Source organism: Sipha flava, unplaced genomic scaffold, assembly GCF_003268045.1.
Source record: "Sipha flava isolate LNK unplaced genomic scaffold, YSA_version1 18362_pilon_pilon, whole genome shotgun sequence".
NCBI lineage: Eukaryota > Metazoa > Arthropoda > Insecta > Hemiptera > Aphididae > Sipha > Sipha flava.
This window is the reverse complement of record NW_020272267.1, coordinates 14123-27173: the sequence shown is the minus strand read 5'-3', so window position 1 is coordinate 27173 and position 13051 is coordinate 14123. Positions and strand designations below refer to the sequence as shown.

The following is a 13051-nucleotide window of genomic DNA, read 5'->3' as shown; positions in this document are numbered from 1 at the left end:
TAAATTGATGAAACTCATCTTGATAAGTACGATTTCATCTGGACCGGAGTAACAAAAAATGTGTTGTCCTTGACGGATATGTTGTCCAAAAATACGAGGTTAGCGAAAACATTGCGTAGGCAGGTGCGAACACAGAGGGGGAGTGAATTAGGAGTTCCCCCTGCCCTCGAAACTACCCTAAAATATATTATACAGCTATGACCTTACCTACAAATTTAATAGTTATTTCAAAGTACCCCATAAGGTTTGAAAATAAAATATATAATTATGTGTAAACTCATATATCATATAATGAGTAATAAAGCATAATATTCAACAATATTTTAAATTTTGCATTTTTACAAAACCACTTGACATTTTTTCTTACTCTCGTCTCTTTGCATATGATCAAAGGCATGCGCAGACCTGTATTACAGAGAGTACCCACAATACTTTTGTGCTCTATCTTAACAAAACGTGTAGATTTATTTAATAAATTATAATGTATAAATAATTAAATAAACATAACTTTAATTTTATATTTAACATTGTGGTATATTAGTTTCAGTAAATATATTTCCCTCGAATCTCGTTTATTTTTTACAGATAATTTGAATTATTTATGATTTGTACTTTTTTAGTCATTGTAGCTGTTATATTATCATAATATAATAAGTTTTTGAATGAAAATTTAGAAAATTAAGTTTTATTTTTCTTATTACAAAACATAATTTATTTTTTATCAAATATTTTAGAATGAATTATATTTAATTTGAGCAAAAATAGCTTAAATATGGGCTCCTTGCTCTTAGAATTATATCGTAGGGCCTCATTTACAATATTTCGGGAGGCGCTCGAGCACACCCGGCAGCGAAATTGTAAACGATATCACGGCGGCTCCTAAATATGCCGACTCCTTTCACTATGCACACATGCAACGGCAATCCCCCCCCCCTTGGTGTACACATCTATACATATGATATTGTTGTCGAAAATCTTAAGGTCATAATCGACTAGTGGGCAAAGCTGTTGACGAGATAATATTTTTTTGTTGTATTTTTGGTCGAACATTGCAAATAATATTTCAGGAAATTATTTTTTATTTTATTTCCATACATAAACCATTTATTTCTGTGTTAATATTTTGGGTAATTTTATCTCCAGATAATCACAGAGTATACTACGGGACAATTCCCCGCCTTGAGAACAGCACCTGCACAGTCGGCCATGGTGCATCTGATCGAACGCGAAGGATACACGTCGCTGGTGGCGGACGTATTCACCAAGGAATCGACCATACCGGAGACCGTCAACGAAGTGTTCAGGGCGTTCATAACGATGATCGAGTTAAAGCACAGCACAATGGAAGAAATCATTACATATTTGATGCCTGACGATTTTCAAACCAGCACGTGGGACTTTGAGCATGCGTCTCAAATCACTACGGATGATACGATCACCGAGACGGTCGACATCAGCGAAGCGGCCAACATATTAGTCCACGGTGGGTTTCATTTGATGAATTTTATCGTTAACTTGTTTTTCAGACATTGTTTTTGGGTTCACACACATTATAATAAGAAATTAAATACAAGGACGTTTTTGAAATGTAATTCTTAAGGTAGACAGTGTGTCTATTAGTAGTATTATAGTCTATTATATATTATAGTATATTATATAGTGTATTCACACGCCACGTGCTAACATGTCTTCACACGCCATACCGTGGTAATACGTGTTATATGATACTGTACAAATTATATACATCGTAAGGGATAGGTTAGGTAAGGTTAGGTTAAGTTAGATTACCATGCATAGTAAAATATGTAAAATTTATGCTTTAAAAATTATTAAACTATTAAAAAAAATCATATAAAGATTTATGAACACATACATTTTCAATCTAATTTTCATTGAAATGATAAACGAAAAATGACGTAATTAACTTTGTTGTTCTTCACACGTCATACGTTTTTCAAAATTGTTTGAAACGCATGGCGTGGAATACAATGGAAATGCGTTGCGTGTTACAAATATGATCACAAAACCGATTGATATTTAAAAACAAATGGGGTAATAGTGATTAAAAATTTGCGGCGTGTTAGTGTATGGCATGTAAAGGCGTATTAACACATGGCGTGTGAATAGTGTTTTACTTTTAGACTTTCTCAGTACCTTTAAACGTAAGAGAAACCGCAAAAGCTTTTTTGCTGAGCGAACGCGATTTTGATTTACATTTCTTTAAATTAATTACATTTGTATTTTGCATGAGGATTTTTACCATAAAATATTTTATGTATTAGATGATATTATCTCAATGAATCGTTCAGTATCTGTAACACAGCAGAATATATTTTTTTCAAAAATAAATCATTAATAAAATAATAAAACCTCACTGGACGGAGTATAATGACTTAAGGGTTTTAGAAATCAGACGTTTCGGCACAATGTATTTTTATTTTGTTCCTATACCGAGTATATTGCAATTTCTATGCGTTTTTTTATTATTTATGAAATCATTAATAAATCGTACAACCCTGACGCTATTTCAATAATATTTTTTGATACAATTTACTCGTATATGACTATTTCTGGGTATATAAATAGTTTTATCAGTGGAAATATTGCAATATTATATTTTGTAATTTTGATTTAATTAAATTGGATTCGGTTAATTGTAAGGTATTCTAAAACGGTTTTATTTTGATTTTCAGAAGTTAAGAAGAAAACACGTTCGACGAAGAGAGTAGTTAAAACCAGCGAAGATATTACGTCAATTGGTATGTACTTATTTATTAATTTATACTATACAAATATTATATATTTAGTTTACTTACACACTATTTCTGCAATTATATTTAATACGAACTATTGTTTACATTTTTATTGTTCTTCATATTATAAAATGTATAGAATTAATATTTCAGCTTCAACAAAATATTAAAAATATTTTAAGCAGCTTTTGTCAACACGTACATGTTTAAATAGCTTATTTTAACGCTATTTTAATCAAAGTACTATGATTAATGATATTGGTTTATAAAACCATAATATTACTAATTGGTAAGTTTATTTATTTTAACTTCGCAAACTTGTGTGTGGCGCATATGTGTGAACTGTGGATGCTAGGCCGTAACTTGGGAACTTTTTAATAGTGAAAATTGTTTTTGAAATTTATAGAATATCAATATTTTATATATCAAAAATAATAAATGTGAATAGACTTTGAGGGAAATGCAACCTTAAATTCTCCCAAGTTTCGGCTTTCTATTAAAAACCTTGATTTTATTAAGTGTTAAGGTTTTCAAATATATCTTGAGAATTTCTATTAATAATTATATTTTAATTTGCTATACCTTATTGTATTCAATAACTTTGATTTAATGATAAGTATAAATCAAATTATTTTTACTAAATGTTTACCTAACTAACAAACAAACTTCAATGATGACGATTTCACTTGCATGTTTTAATTTGTCATTGTTATAATCCAATTTATTAAAAATAAAATTATATAACAGTATTATAAATGTATTTTGGTGGGTTCTAATATTTTCAAAGTTGTCTGATTTCGATTATATTCGTGATTGTGAATTTTTATTAATTATAATACGACACATAATTAATAAATTATATTTAACAAATTTTGGTCAGATTCGTTGTGTAAAAATAACTATTGCGATAGCAATAACATAATATTTGGTTACTAAGTTTTAAACCATCTTAGATCCATTGGACATTAGTTTAAGTGATAACTAACACTTTTACTTATTTACTTATTTGTTTATTTATAATGGCCAATAAATATTTCTGAACTCTTTATTTCATTTTTTGATATATTTAAATATTGCAACTGCGTCAAATTTTTATAATGTTTACTGAACTTACTGATGAAAAATATTCAACAATATGAATATTATTGAATGAAATACCAAATAATTTTAATTTATAATTTATTTTCATTGTTAAAATATTTTAATTTTTTTTTTTTTTTTAATTAAAAAGAAAAAAGGCTTTCGGTATTAAGTATAAAAAGGGTACATAAGAAGTATTAAAATGTTCATATTACAAATACATTTATAAAAATAAATACTGTTAATGTTACTTTTTATCTTTAAATCTGTGCTAGTGATGTCTTGATCAAATGCTCTCATCATTGTTTTTGTGTTGATTGTTTATTACGCTATGTTCTTAAATATTCTTCCTCGGCACTTCTTCGACTATCACTATCTTTTGCTGCATTTCTAAATGGAATCTACGTTAATCTTGATAAACTTAACAAATTGTTAACTTCTTTGGTTTATCCACAGAAACAGATCAAGAACAGAAAAATACGGACGATAACAAAGTGATGATTACTGAAATTATTGACAACGTCGAGATAATCGATGATACGATTGACAAAGGTGTGAAAATGAAAAAAAATGAAAAAGATTTATACAAACGCCGAAGTATAGAAGAAGAAGATATCATAACAGAAAAAAAGAAAACTGTTATAAGAAAAATTAAAGAAAAACGTCCAAGTATAGGAGAAGAAACCATTCCTTATGAAACGACATATGAATTTAACGTAGAAAAATATCCAGCTATAGTTCCGACAATTTTGAAAACTCCTAAGACTATAAATGAAGCAAATGCACAGCAAGAAGTTGTTGAGTTATCTACAGATAATAAGTATACGTGTGATAAAGCTCAAATAAACATAATATCTCGAAGTGCAGCCGAAAGCATTGTAACACAAGTCGAAGAAAAAGAAGAAAATAGAAAAGAAAAATTAAATATTAAAACAAGTACAGCAAATGCAGTTTTGGAAGTTAGCGAAGGCTTTACAACAGACTATCCGGATACTCAATCGCCGCTGGAAGACATTGCTAAATCTTTCGATATTGTTCCAAGTGTTGCAAAAAAAGATATTATACCACAGGAAAGTATAACTATTAGTGAAATTTATCCAGATCAAACGTTAGATGAAAGAATTGAGCACATACAACAAAATAAGGAAGCGAAGGTTACTGTAATTTCACATTCTCAAAAAGTAGTTACAGAATTAATAGCATCTGTGAAAGAAGGAGACATTAAACATGAGTTAATACCACAAAAGAAAAAAGCTACTCAAGATTTTGTCGAGCATGAAAGTGTTAATGTTGTGGAAGTAAATGAAGCATATACTGAAGGTCAGTTGGAAAATGATATTAAACCAACACCAGTAAAATCGTCCATCGACTATTCCCTAAATGAACAGTTAATTGTTAGTGAATTACATTCAGAAATTCAACCTGAAAAGTACTATCCTGAAATAATAGTGCCCACTGAAGTGGCTGAAAAATTAATAGTACCATCAAATAGTGCTATAATGACATATGAAGTAGAAACGTCAGAAAAAGAAGCAAAATATAATCCATCACAATTACCTTTAGGATTTAAAGTAGATATTTCAATGATTCCAGAAAAATGTATTCAAGTAAGTGAAGAAAACATTCAGGATAAGGAAGCCAAATTGCTAGAAGATAGAAAACCAGAAAAAACTTTTGCAGTTTCCGAAATAATCGAACAGTCGGGATTAATCGTAAATTCTGTTAATCAACATGAGAGTGAAGAAACGTTCATTTCCCATTTACCCGAATCTCAAACCGCAATTTTAAAGTTAAATACTGCAAATAAAGTGTGTACTTCATCAATTATAGAAATGAACGAAGCAGAATCTAATTTGAATATTCCAGTAATTCCAGAAATGAAACAAATAAAAAGCTCTGTCTTAGGTCTGGAAGTACCAGATGTGACTGAAGTTATAGCAAACGAAACAGAATCCTCTTTTACATTAGAATCAACACCAGAAATATTACCTGATACAAGTTTTACTGAAAGTTACTCATATATAGTAACTGAAACACGAACAGGAGATCATTCTAACGATTTCGATACTACTCTTAAATATGACGTACGCAAGGCTACATCGAATTTCGAAGAAATGGAAGCTAAACAAATATCTCAAGCAAACGTACAAGAGAGCAATGTCCCGTTCTATGAATCTTCAAAACCTACATCGATATTGCCAGAAACAAGTTTTGCTCCTATTCAGAGTATAACTGTAGAACAGACGGTTGTCGCTGAACAAGAACAAGCATTAATTTTAAAAGCTAATCCGGAATTTCATAAATCGAAATTTGTTCCAACACATACTCTACAAGCTGTAACGATAGAACAAATCACTCCTGAAAATCGTGTTGATAATATTAGTGATACGTTTAAAGATTGTCAGCCAACAAAAAAAATAGCAAACGTCAATTTTGTTGATGACCAGAGTATAATTGTCAAAGAAATTTCGACTTTTGAGTCAGAATGTGATCTAATGATTGATGATAAACCAAAAAATGTTCACGCAAAACCAAAATATTCTGGTCATGATGTAGCTGAAACAACAGAAGTTACTTCAAGTGACACCGTTGAACAATTAAATGTAGAGAGAATTGTAAACGATAAAGCAAAAATTGAGCATGTGCCGTACGAAACTGCTGTGTCAGAAGTGACATCTGTAAATGAATTCGAAGACGTTTTATTAGATAATGAAAATAAACAATTAAAAACTGTAAATATAGTAATTGATGAGGTAATTGGTGTAAATATTATAGAACAACCAATTTATGAAAAAGAAACAGAGGCAATTGAAAAAGCTGCTCCTAAAACTAAAAATGCAACAACTGAGTTTGTTCCATTTGAGATTGCCGATCACTCAGAAGTTATAACTGGGGATTATACTTCAGATTTATTACAGCCAGAAGTAACCAAAGTTTATGCTCATCTTAAACCCAGTACACATGAAAGTGTAATTTTATATGAAACTGATATATCCGAAAAAGAAAAAGAATTTTCTGGAAACAAAATACCATTAACCTTTTCAGCAAATACATCTATGGTGATGGAAGAAGCAATAGAAGTTACGGAAATATTGTCTAACGATAGACCTGAATCCATTTCAGTTTCCATAACACCCAAAGAAGAAACCGCACAAGCTAATGTAATACCATTTAAATCTATCGAGAGACATGACATTATACCTTCTGAAAACGTTGAAAACGTCAAAGACCAAAGTAAAATTATAGCATTAGCACATGTATCACAAAATCCATTACATGGTTTGGAAACCAGTTTAATTGTATCAGCAGAATCAGAAAATTTACTAACAGATTTTGTGTTACCTGATTCAAAAAAAGCAGAAACTAAATATGTAGAGTTAGATGTACCAATTAGTGTTGTGGAAATTTTAACACAAGATAAAGAGACAGAATTTAAACCTGAAGAATTACTAACACGCAAATTGGATAAACAAGAAATCGTATTTGATGAAGGTCATATAACATCAGAAACTGTAGTTTGTAGCACTACTACTGATTTTAACCAACTAATTCCACAATCTGTTTATGCGCTGACGTCTGAAAACCCTCAAATCGCTATTGAATCACAAGAGACTGCCCCTCTAGAAAAAGAAGGAATATTTTTAAATGATGATATAACTCAAAAAAGATGTGCTAAAATGTTGTATGAAGAAGTAAAGGGTATTCAAATATCTGAACAAGTACAATTAGAAACCAAAGAGGAAATAATTATGAAAAGTAAACCTATTGAAAGAAAAGGCAATGTAACGATTACAGCACAAGATATTGCAGAAACATCAGAAACTAAAGTAGAAAGTCCCATCGAAGAACTGAAAATAGAATTTCCAAAAGAACAATTAGCTAATATGGTTCAGGATAAAGAAGTTCGAAGCTTTGAAGTATCAGAAATTATTCCACAAGAAACAGAATCTACTTTAGTTGATAATCAACAATATGACTCAAAAATAATAAATGTTTCGATTGAAGATAATATTAGAAGTTGTGTAATTACAGAAATATTGCCCAAAGAAAAGGAAGGCCAGTTTTCTGAACAACTAAAACCAATTCAACATCATGCTGAAGAAGAAATTTTAAGTTACGAAGGATTACTGGTTAATGAAACTAATGCTTCTATTTGCGAAGAAAAGTTAAACAATTTTGAATACTCAACAAAAGTCGGTAATCAAGTTGTTGAACCCCTGGAAAGTATTCAAATATCTGAAGTAAATGTTCAAGAACTTGAAGATAGTTTAAAAGAATCTATGCAACCACAAATAAAACATGCCACTCCAAGCGTCAATGAAAACGTAGGACTAATTATTAAATCAACAGTCATAAATGATAAGGAAAATATATTAACAATTGATGAGTTAAAAGCTGAAAATGCTACTAAAGTATCAAATTTAATCGATTATAAAGTACCAGAAAACTTTGAAAAAATCACATTAGAGTGTGTTCAACCAATCAAATATGATCAAAAACAAATGCATAAGGCTTCAACTGAACATGTACTGTTAAAGGGTATCAGTACAACAATAGTAAATACACAAGAAAGTGAAATTAAATTGGAACCTTTAGAAAAAGCTAGTAAAAAAATAGCCTCCCAAGAATTTGAAATGGTATCAACTGTAGACACAACGGAAGTATTTTTAGTCGAATCTGAATCCGATTTGAATCTTACATCGTTACCAAGAAGTCAAATTGCCGTTAGTGATTTATCCGAAACCCAACAAGTAGCATCACATTTTGAGGTATTGCCTCAAAATGCAACACATGATTTAAGAGTTCAAACTTTGCCATCTGTAATCAATTTAATACCCAAACCTACAGAAACTCATAGTTTAGAAGTAACGGAAACAGTTTGCCATGAGACTGAAAAACCTATGAAATCCGAAAAAAATACAACATCAGTTTGTAACTACACAATTCAATCAGACCAAAATATTGAAGTTACTGAAATTATAACTAATGAATCAGAAAAAATATTTGAAGTCTGTGTAAAGAATAAAAGTTCAGAAGCTAATGTAGTTTTTGATCAAAATCAGACACTAACAATCGAAGAAATCCAAACTTCTGATGATATTACTCCATTAATTGAGGATTCGATTAAACCAATCAATGCATCTAAACAGTTGGAGCCTCTATTGGGAGTGTTCGTAACTGAAATTAAAGCAGAGGAGTCTGAAACTCCACAAGAGACACAGCTGAAACCTGCACCGAAATATGTTACTCAAATACTACCAGAAAAACAAAGTTTAAATGTGACGTCGACCATTGTAGTTGAAAAAGAAAGTAAATTAAATAAATTTAAACCAAATGTTACAGAAAATGCTCTAATTTCTTCGGTATACAGCCCAAAATTCGTTGTCGAATCCCAAGAAAATTTTGTACAAATGAGTACGTCTGATTTAAAAACAATTAAACCTAACGAAATATTTTTGGAATCTTCTCAAATTCCATATGATTCAATCAGCCAAATAGAAATAAATCTTTTTGAAAAAGAAAGTACATTAGATACTTCAGTAAGAGGGGAAAAAAAAGTAGCTAACATAAATGTGGATACCATAAATATACTAGATACAACGGAAATCATAACTGGTAATAAAGAATCTGTTTATATTCCTTCAGAAAAACCGAACACAAAACATGCGTTAGTTAATATAACAGATAGTCAACCAGTTAGTAACATTTTTGAAGTAAAAACTGAAGATAGCTCAAGTGAGTTACAAATTCCGACAGTTGTTAGATGCTCTGCAATACCGGGTCAAGAAGTTGTACATGGTGTCACGATAACTGATAATGCAACTCAAGACAAGGAAGAAATATTTGAAGGAAAATTTAAACCTGAGTTTTTAGTAGCAAAAGTAAATATAGAAAATGAAAAAGAAATTAAAACTATAACTGAAATTATACTTCAAGAAATGGAAGGACAAATTAAGACATTAGACTTGCCTTCCGCTAAAAATGCCCAAATAGAAATTACTTCTGGACAAAAAATAGCAGAAAAAACTGAAATAATATCAAATACAGCTTTAGGATCAATTGAAAATATTGTTACTGAATCATCAACCGCCGTTCCAATACAAGAAACTTGTGAAAGTATTCAGTCTACTATAACTGTTCCTGAAGACAAAGAAATGACATTTGATTCAAATTTAATACAAGAGAAGTCAAATGTAAATGTTAATTTTGAAGAATCAGAAAGCATAAACATAACTGAAATAATAGTCGATGATAAAGAAGGCAAGTATGTTGTATCCAACATTCCAAAATTGCAAACGGCTGGAAAAAATATTTTACCGAACGAAGCAACAGAAATAACATTAGTGTTAGCAGACACACATTTAACAGAATTTAATAAATTATTACCAAAAGAAGAATTAGCAACTGTTAAACATGAAACTCATACAAATGTAGCACAGACTGAAACAACTGTACACGATTGCGAAAAATATCTAAAACCAACAAAAATAGTATCGAATAAAGCTGAACTTAAAATGATTCCAAACAAAAGTTTAATAATTACAGAAGTAATCACCGATGATAATGATGAACAATTTATTGCAAAAGAGGATCAAACCTCTCAGCAAGCCATTACATCATTAACAACCTTACGTGAAGTACCACAGGTTTCAGAAATTATTTCATCTATTTCAACTGGTAATGTAATAAATCCTACAGTAAGTACAGACAATGTCTCGGTTTTGCAGTCAGATGTATATGATACAGCCATTTCAACAGAAATAAATGCATTTGAAAAAGAAGAACATTTTACCCAAAAACCTAAAACTGATTTATATACAGCTGAAGTTAAATTTAAAGAAGATAAACCATTAAATGTTTCTGAAACAGTTTCTAACGAAATCGAACAGCCCTTAGAAATAAATAAACCAATAAAAAAATCGGCTGTATTAACTCAGTCAACATTCGATGTTGTTACAATTTCAGAAAATTCTTCAATTGAAAAAGAACAAAGTTTTAATTCAATTAAAATACCAGAAGGCCAGATGGTTAATGTAGCTTTTGAAAGCAATCTCAACGTAGAGGTATCTGAAGTTAATGTCATAGACAAAGAAAATGAATTGTTAACACCTATTCTAAAATCTGATACTGCTACAATACTGGATATCAGTACACAACCAGTTGTAAATATATCAGAAGTAATAACAAGTATGAATGTTAAAGATTTTCCACAATGTAAACAACCAGAACATGCCTTTGCAAAAGAAGCTCATTTGTCATGTCAGAGTCTACTACAAACAGAAGCAGATATCTTAGAATCTGAAGGTGTTTTAGAAAAAATAAAAACAAGCAAGGAAAATGCTTCAATAATAACTGATACATTTGAAAATATAGTAAGTACAGAGCAAGTGGTATCTGAAAAAGAAGGAATACTTAAAGAATTAGAAAAACCAAATTTAAAACACGCACAATGTTCACTAGAAGAAATAAAATCTAGTGTTATTGTTTCAAACATTATCAGTGAAGATAAAGAAATCGAGTTAATTGTTAAATCACAAAAAAACACTTCGAACGCAAAAGTGATAACAGAAAACTTGGAAGTGGTCACAACAACCGAGCAAAATATATCAGAAAAAGAAAGTGACTTAACCATGGATATTCCAAGAAATGAAAATGCTATAGTAACATTTGAAAATACTCAATTAGGAATTTTCGTTTCCGATGTAATACCAGGAGATAAAGAAGATAACTTTTCTATACAAAATAAAACATATTCTGCAGCAACAGTAACAACAGAAAATTATGAAAGTTTGACAACAAATGAACAAATATTGTCAGAAAAAGAAAACGATATGGAACCCATACCTAAAATAGACACCGTAACTGCAAATGTCTCCTTTGAAAAGCTAATGGAAGGAGCTAGTATTTTAGAAATTACAAGTAATGAAAAAGAAAATATTTTTCAAAAGACACGAACAACAAAACCATTATTAGCAAACATGAGCACAGAAGATTTCAAACCAATCATGATATCAGAAAATCAAATGTTGTGTAATGTCGACGAACTTAATTTACCACAAAGAGAAAAAGAAACAGCAGCAAAGATCGTACTAGATAAACTCAATCATCTAACAATTGAAGAGACAATGTTTAATGAAAATGAATTGTCAATAGACACAAAATGTCCTAATAAACTCAAAATAGAACCAATATTTTCAGAGTTGATATCACTAGAATCAAGTGAAATATTTTCTGAAACGAAACCAACCGAAATTAAAAAATTAAAACCAATAGAACATAAAGCAAAAAAAGGAAAACCTATAAAATATAAAAGTATTGAAGTAAATGAAGATATGGTATTAGAAACAGCAAGTGAATTAAATAAAGACACTCCGGACACACAAAGAGCATCAATCAAAGACATCACTATAAGCACAGGTAAAATTACTAATTTAAGACAATTAAATAACCAACGGCAAATACGATAAGCCGCAAAAGTTTAACAAAATTATATTAAAGAAAACATTAATTTTAGTTCTAATGATGAAACAGATTAGAAACAAAATATATAATTAGAGCTTATAATAACATCACAAATACCAAATTCAAGAAGGTATCAATCAATAAAAGCGTTAACAGTATATATATAAAATTAACAAATTACAATTAATACCTAAATAATAATTGATAATTAATAAAAATTTAGATAGCAAAAATATGTAAATAAAAGTAAAAAAATGTAATGAACACAAAAAACACAAAATAATTTAAAAGAAATGTACAAAAAACTGGTAAAAAATAATAATAAATAAATTTGCTGCATAAAGATTCATAATAAATTAAAATTATCATTAAAATCTTTAGAATCACAAAATTAAATAAATATAAAATACACTGTTGCAATATGTTAAGTAGAAAAATACAAAATACTATTTAAAAACATCATATTTCACAACACATAAACACATTATTCCACATATTACAGATGAAACCTCGCCAGCCATACAAGAAGCACAATTAATCACAGCAGAAACACAAACAAACACACACAAACCTATAACAAAAATAAATAAAATTGAACAAGAAAAAATTGAGGAGAATATGCAAGGTGAAGACGAGGCCATTTCCCTAAACAAAAAAACTACTAAAAAGACTAAGGGTGAAAAGAAAAAGGATACGAAGAAGAAGGAAATAAAATTAGAGAGAGATGAGGTAGAAAAAGTTGAGTTAATAGAGTC

At 29.8% G+C, this 13051-nt stretch overlaps 1 protein-coding gene across 1 annotated transcript in view; it reads left to right on the top strand.

Moving 5' to 3' along the window:
* Positions 1-1206: 1206 nt before the first annotated feature.
* LOC112680995 (titin-like) overlaps positions 1207-13051 on the top strand; it is a gene marked incomplete at its 3' end in the record, with an annotated part of 25510 nt that continues 13665 nt past the window's right edge. The window contains exons 1-5 of the mRNA XM_025551262.1: positions 1207-1483; positions 4290-4694; positions 4785-12053; positions 12156-12251; positions 12799-13025. Of these exons, the coding sequence (XP_025407047.1) occupies positions 1207-1483; positions 4290-4694; positions 4785-12053; positions 12156-12251; positions 12799-13025 (8274 nt within the window). The remainder of the gene's footprint in view (positions 1484-4289; positions 4695-4784; positions 12054-12155; positions 12252-12798; positions 13026-13051) is intronic.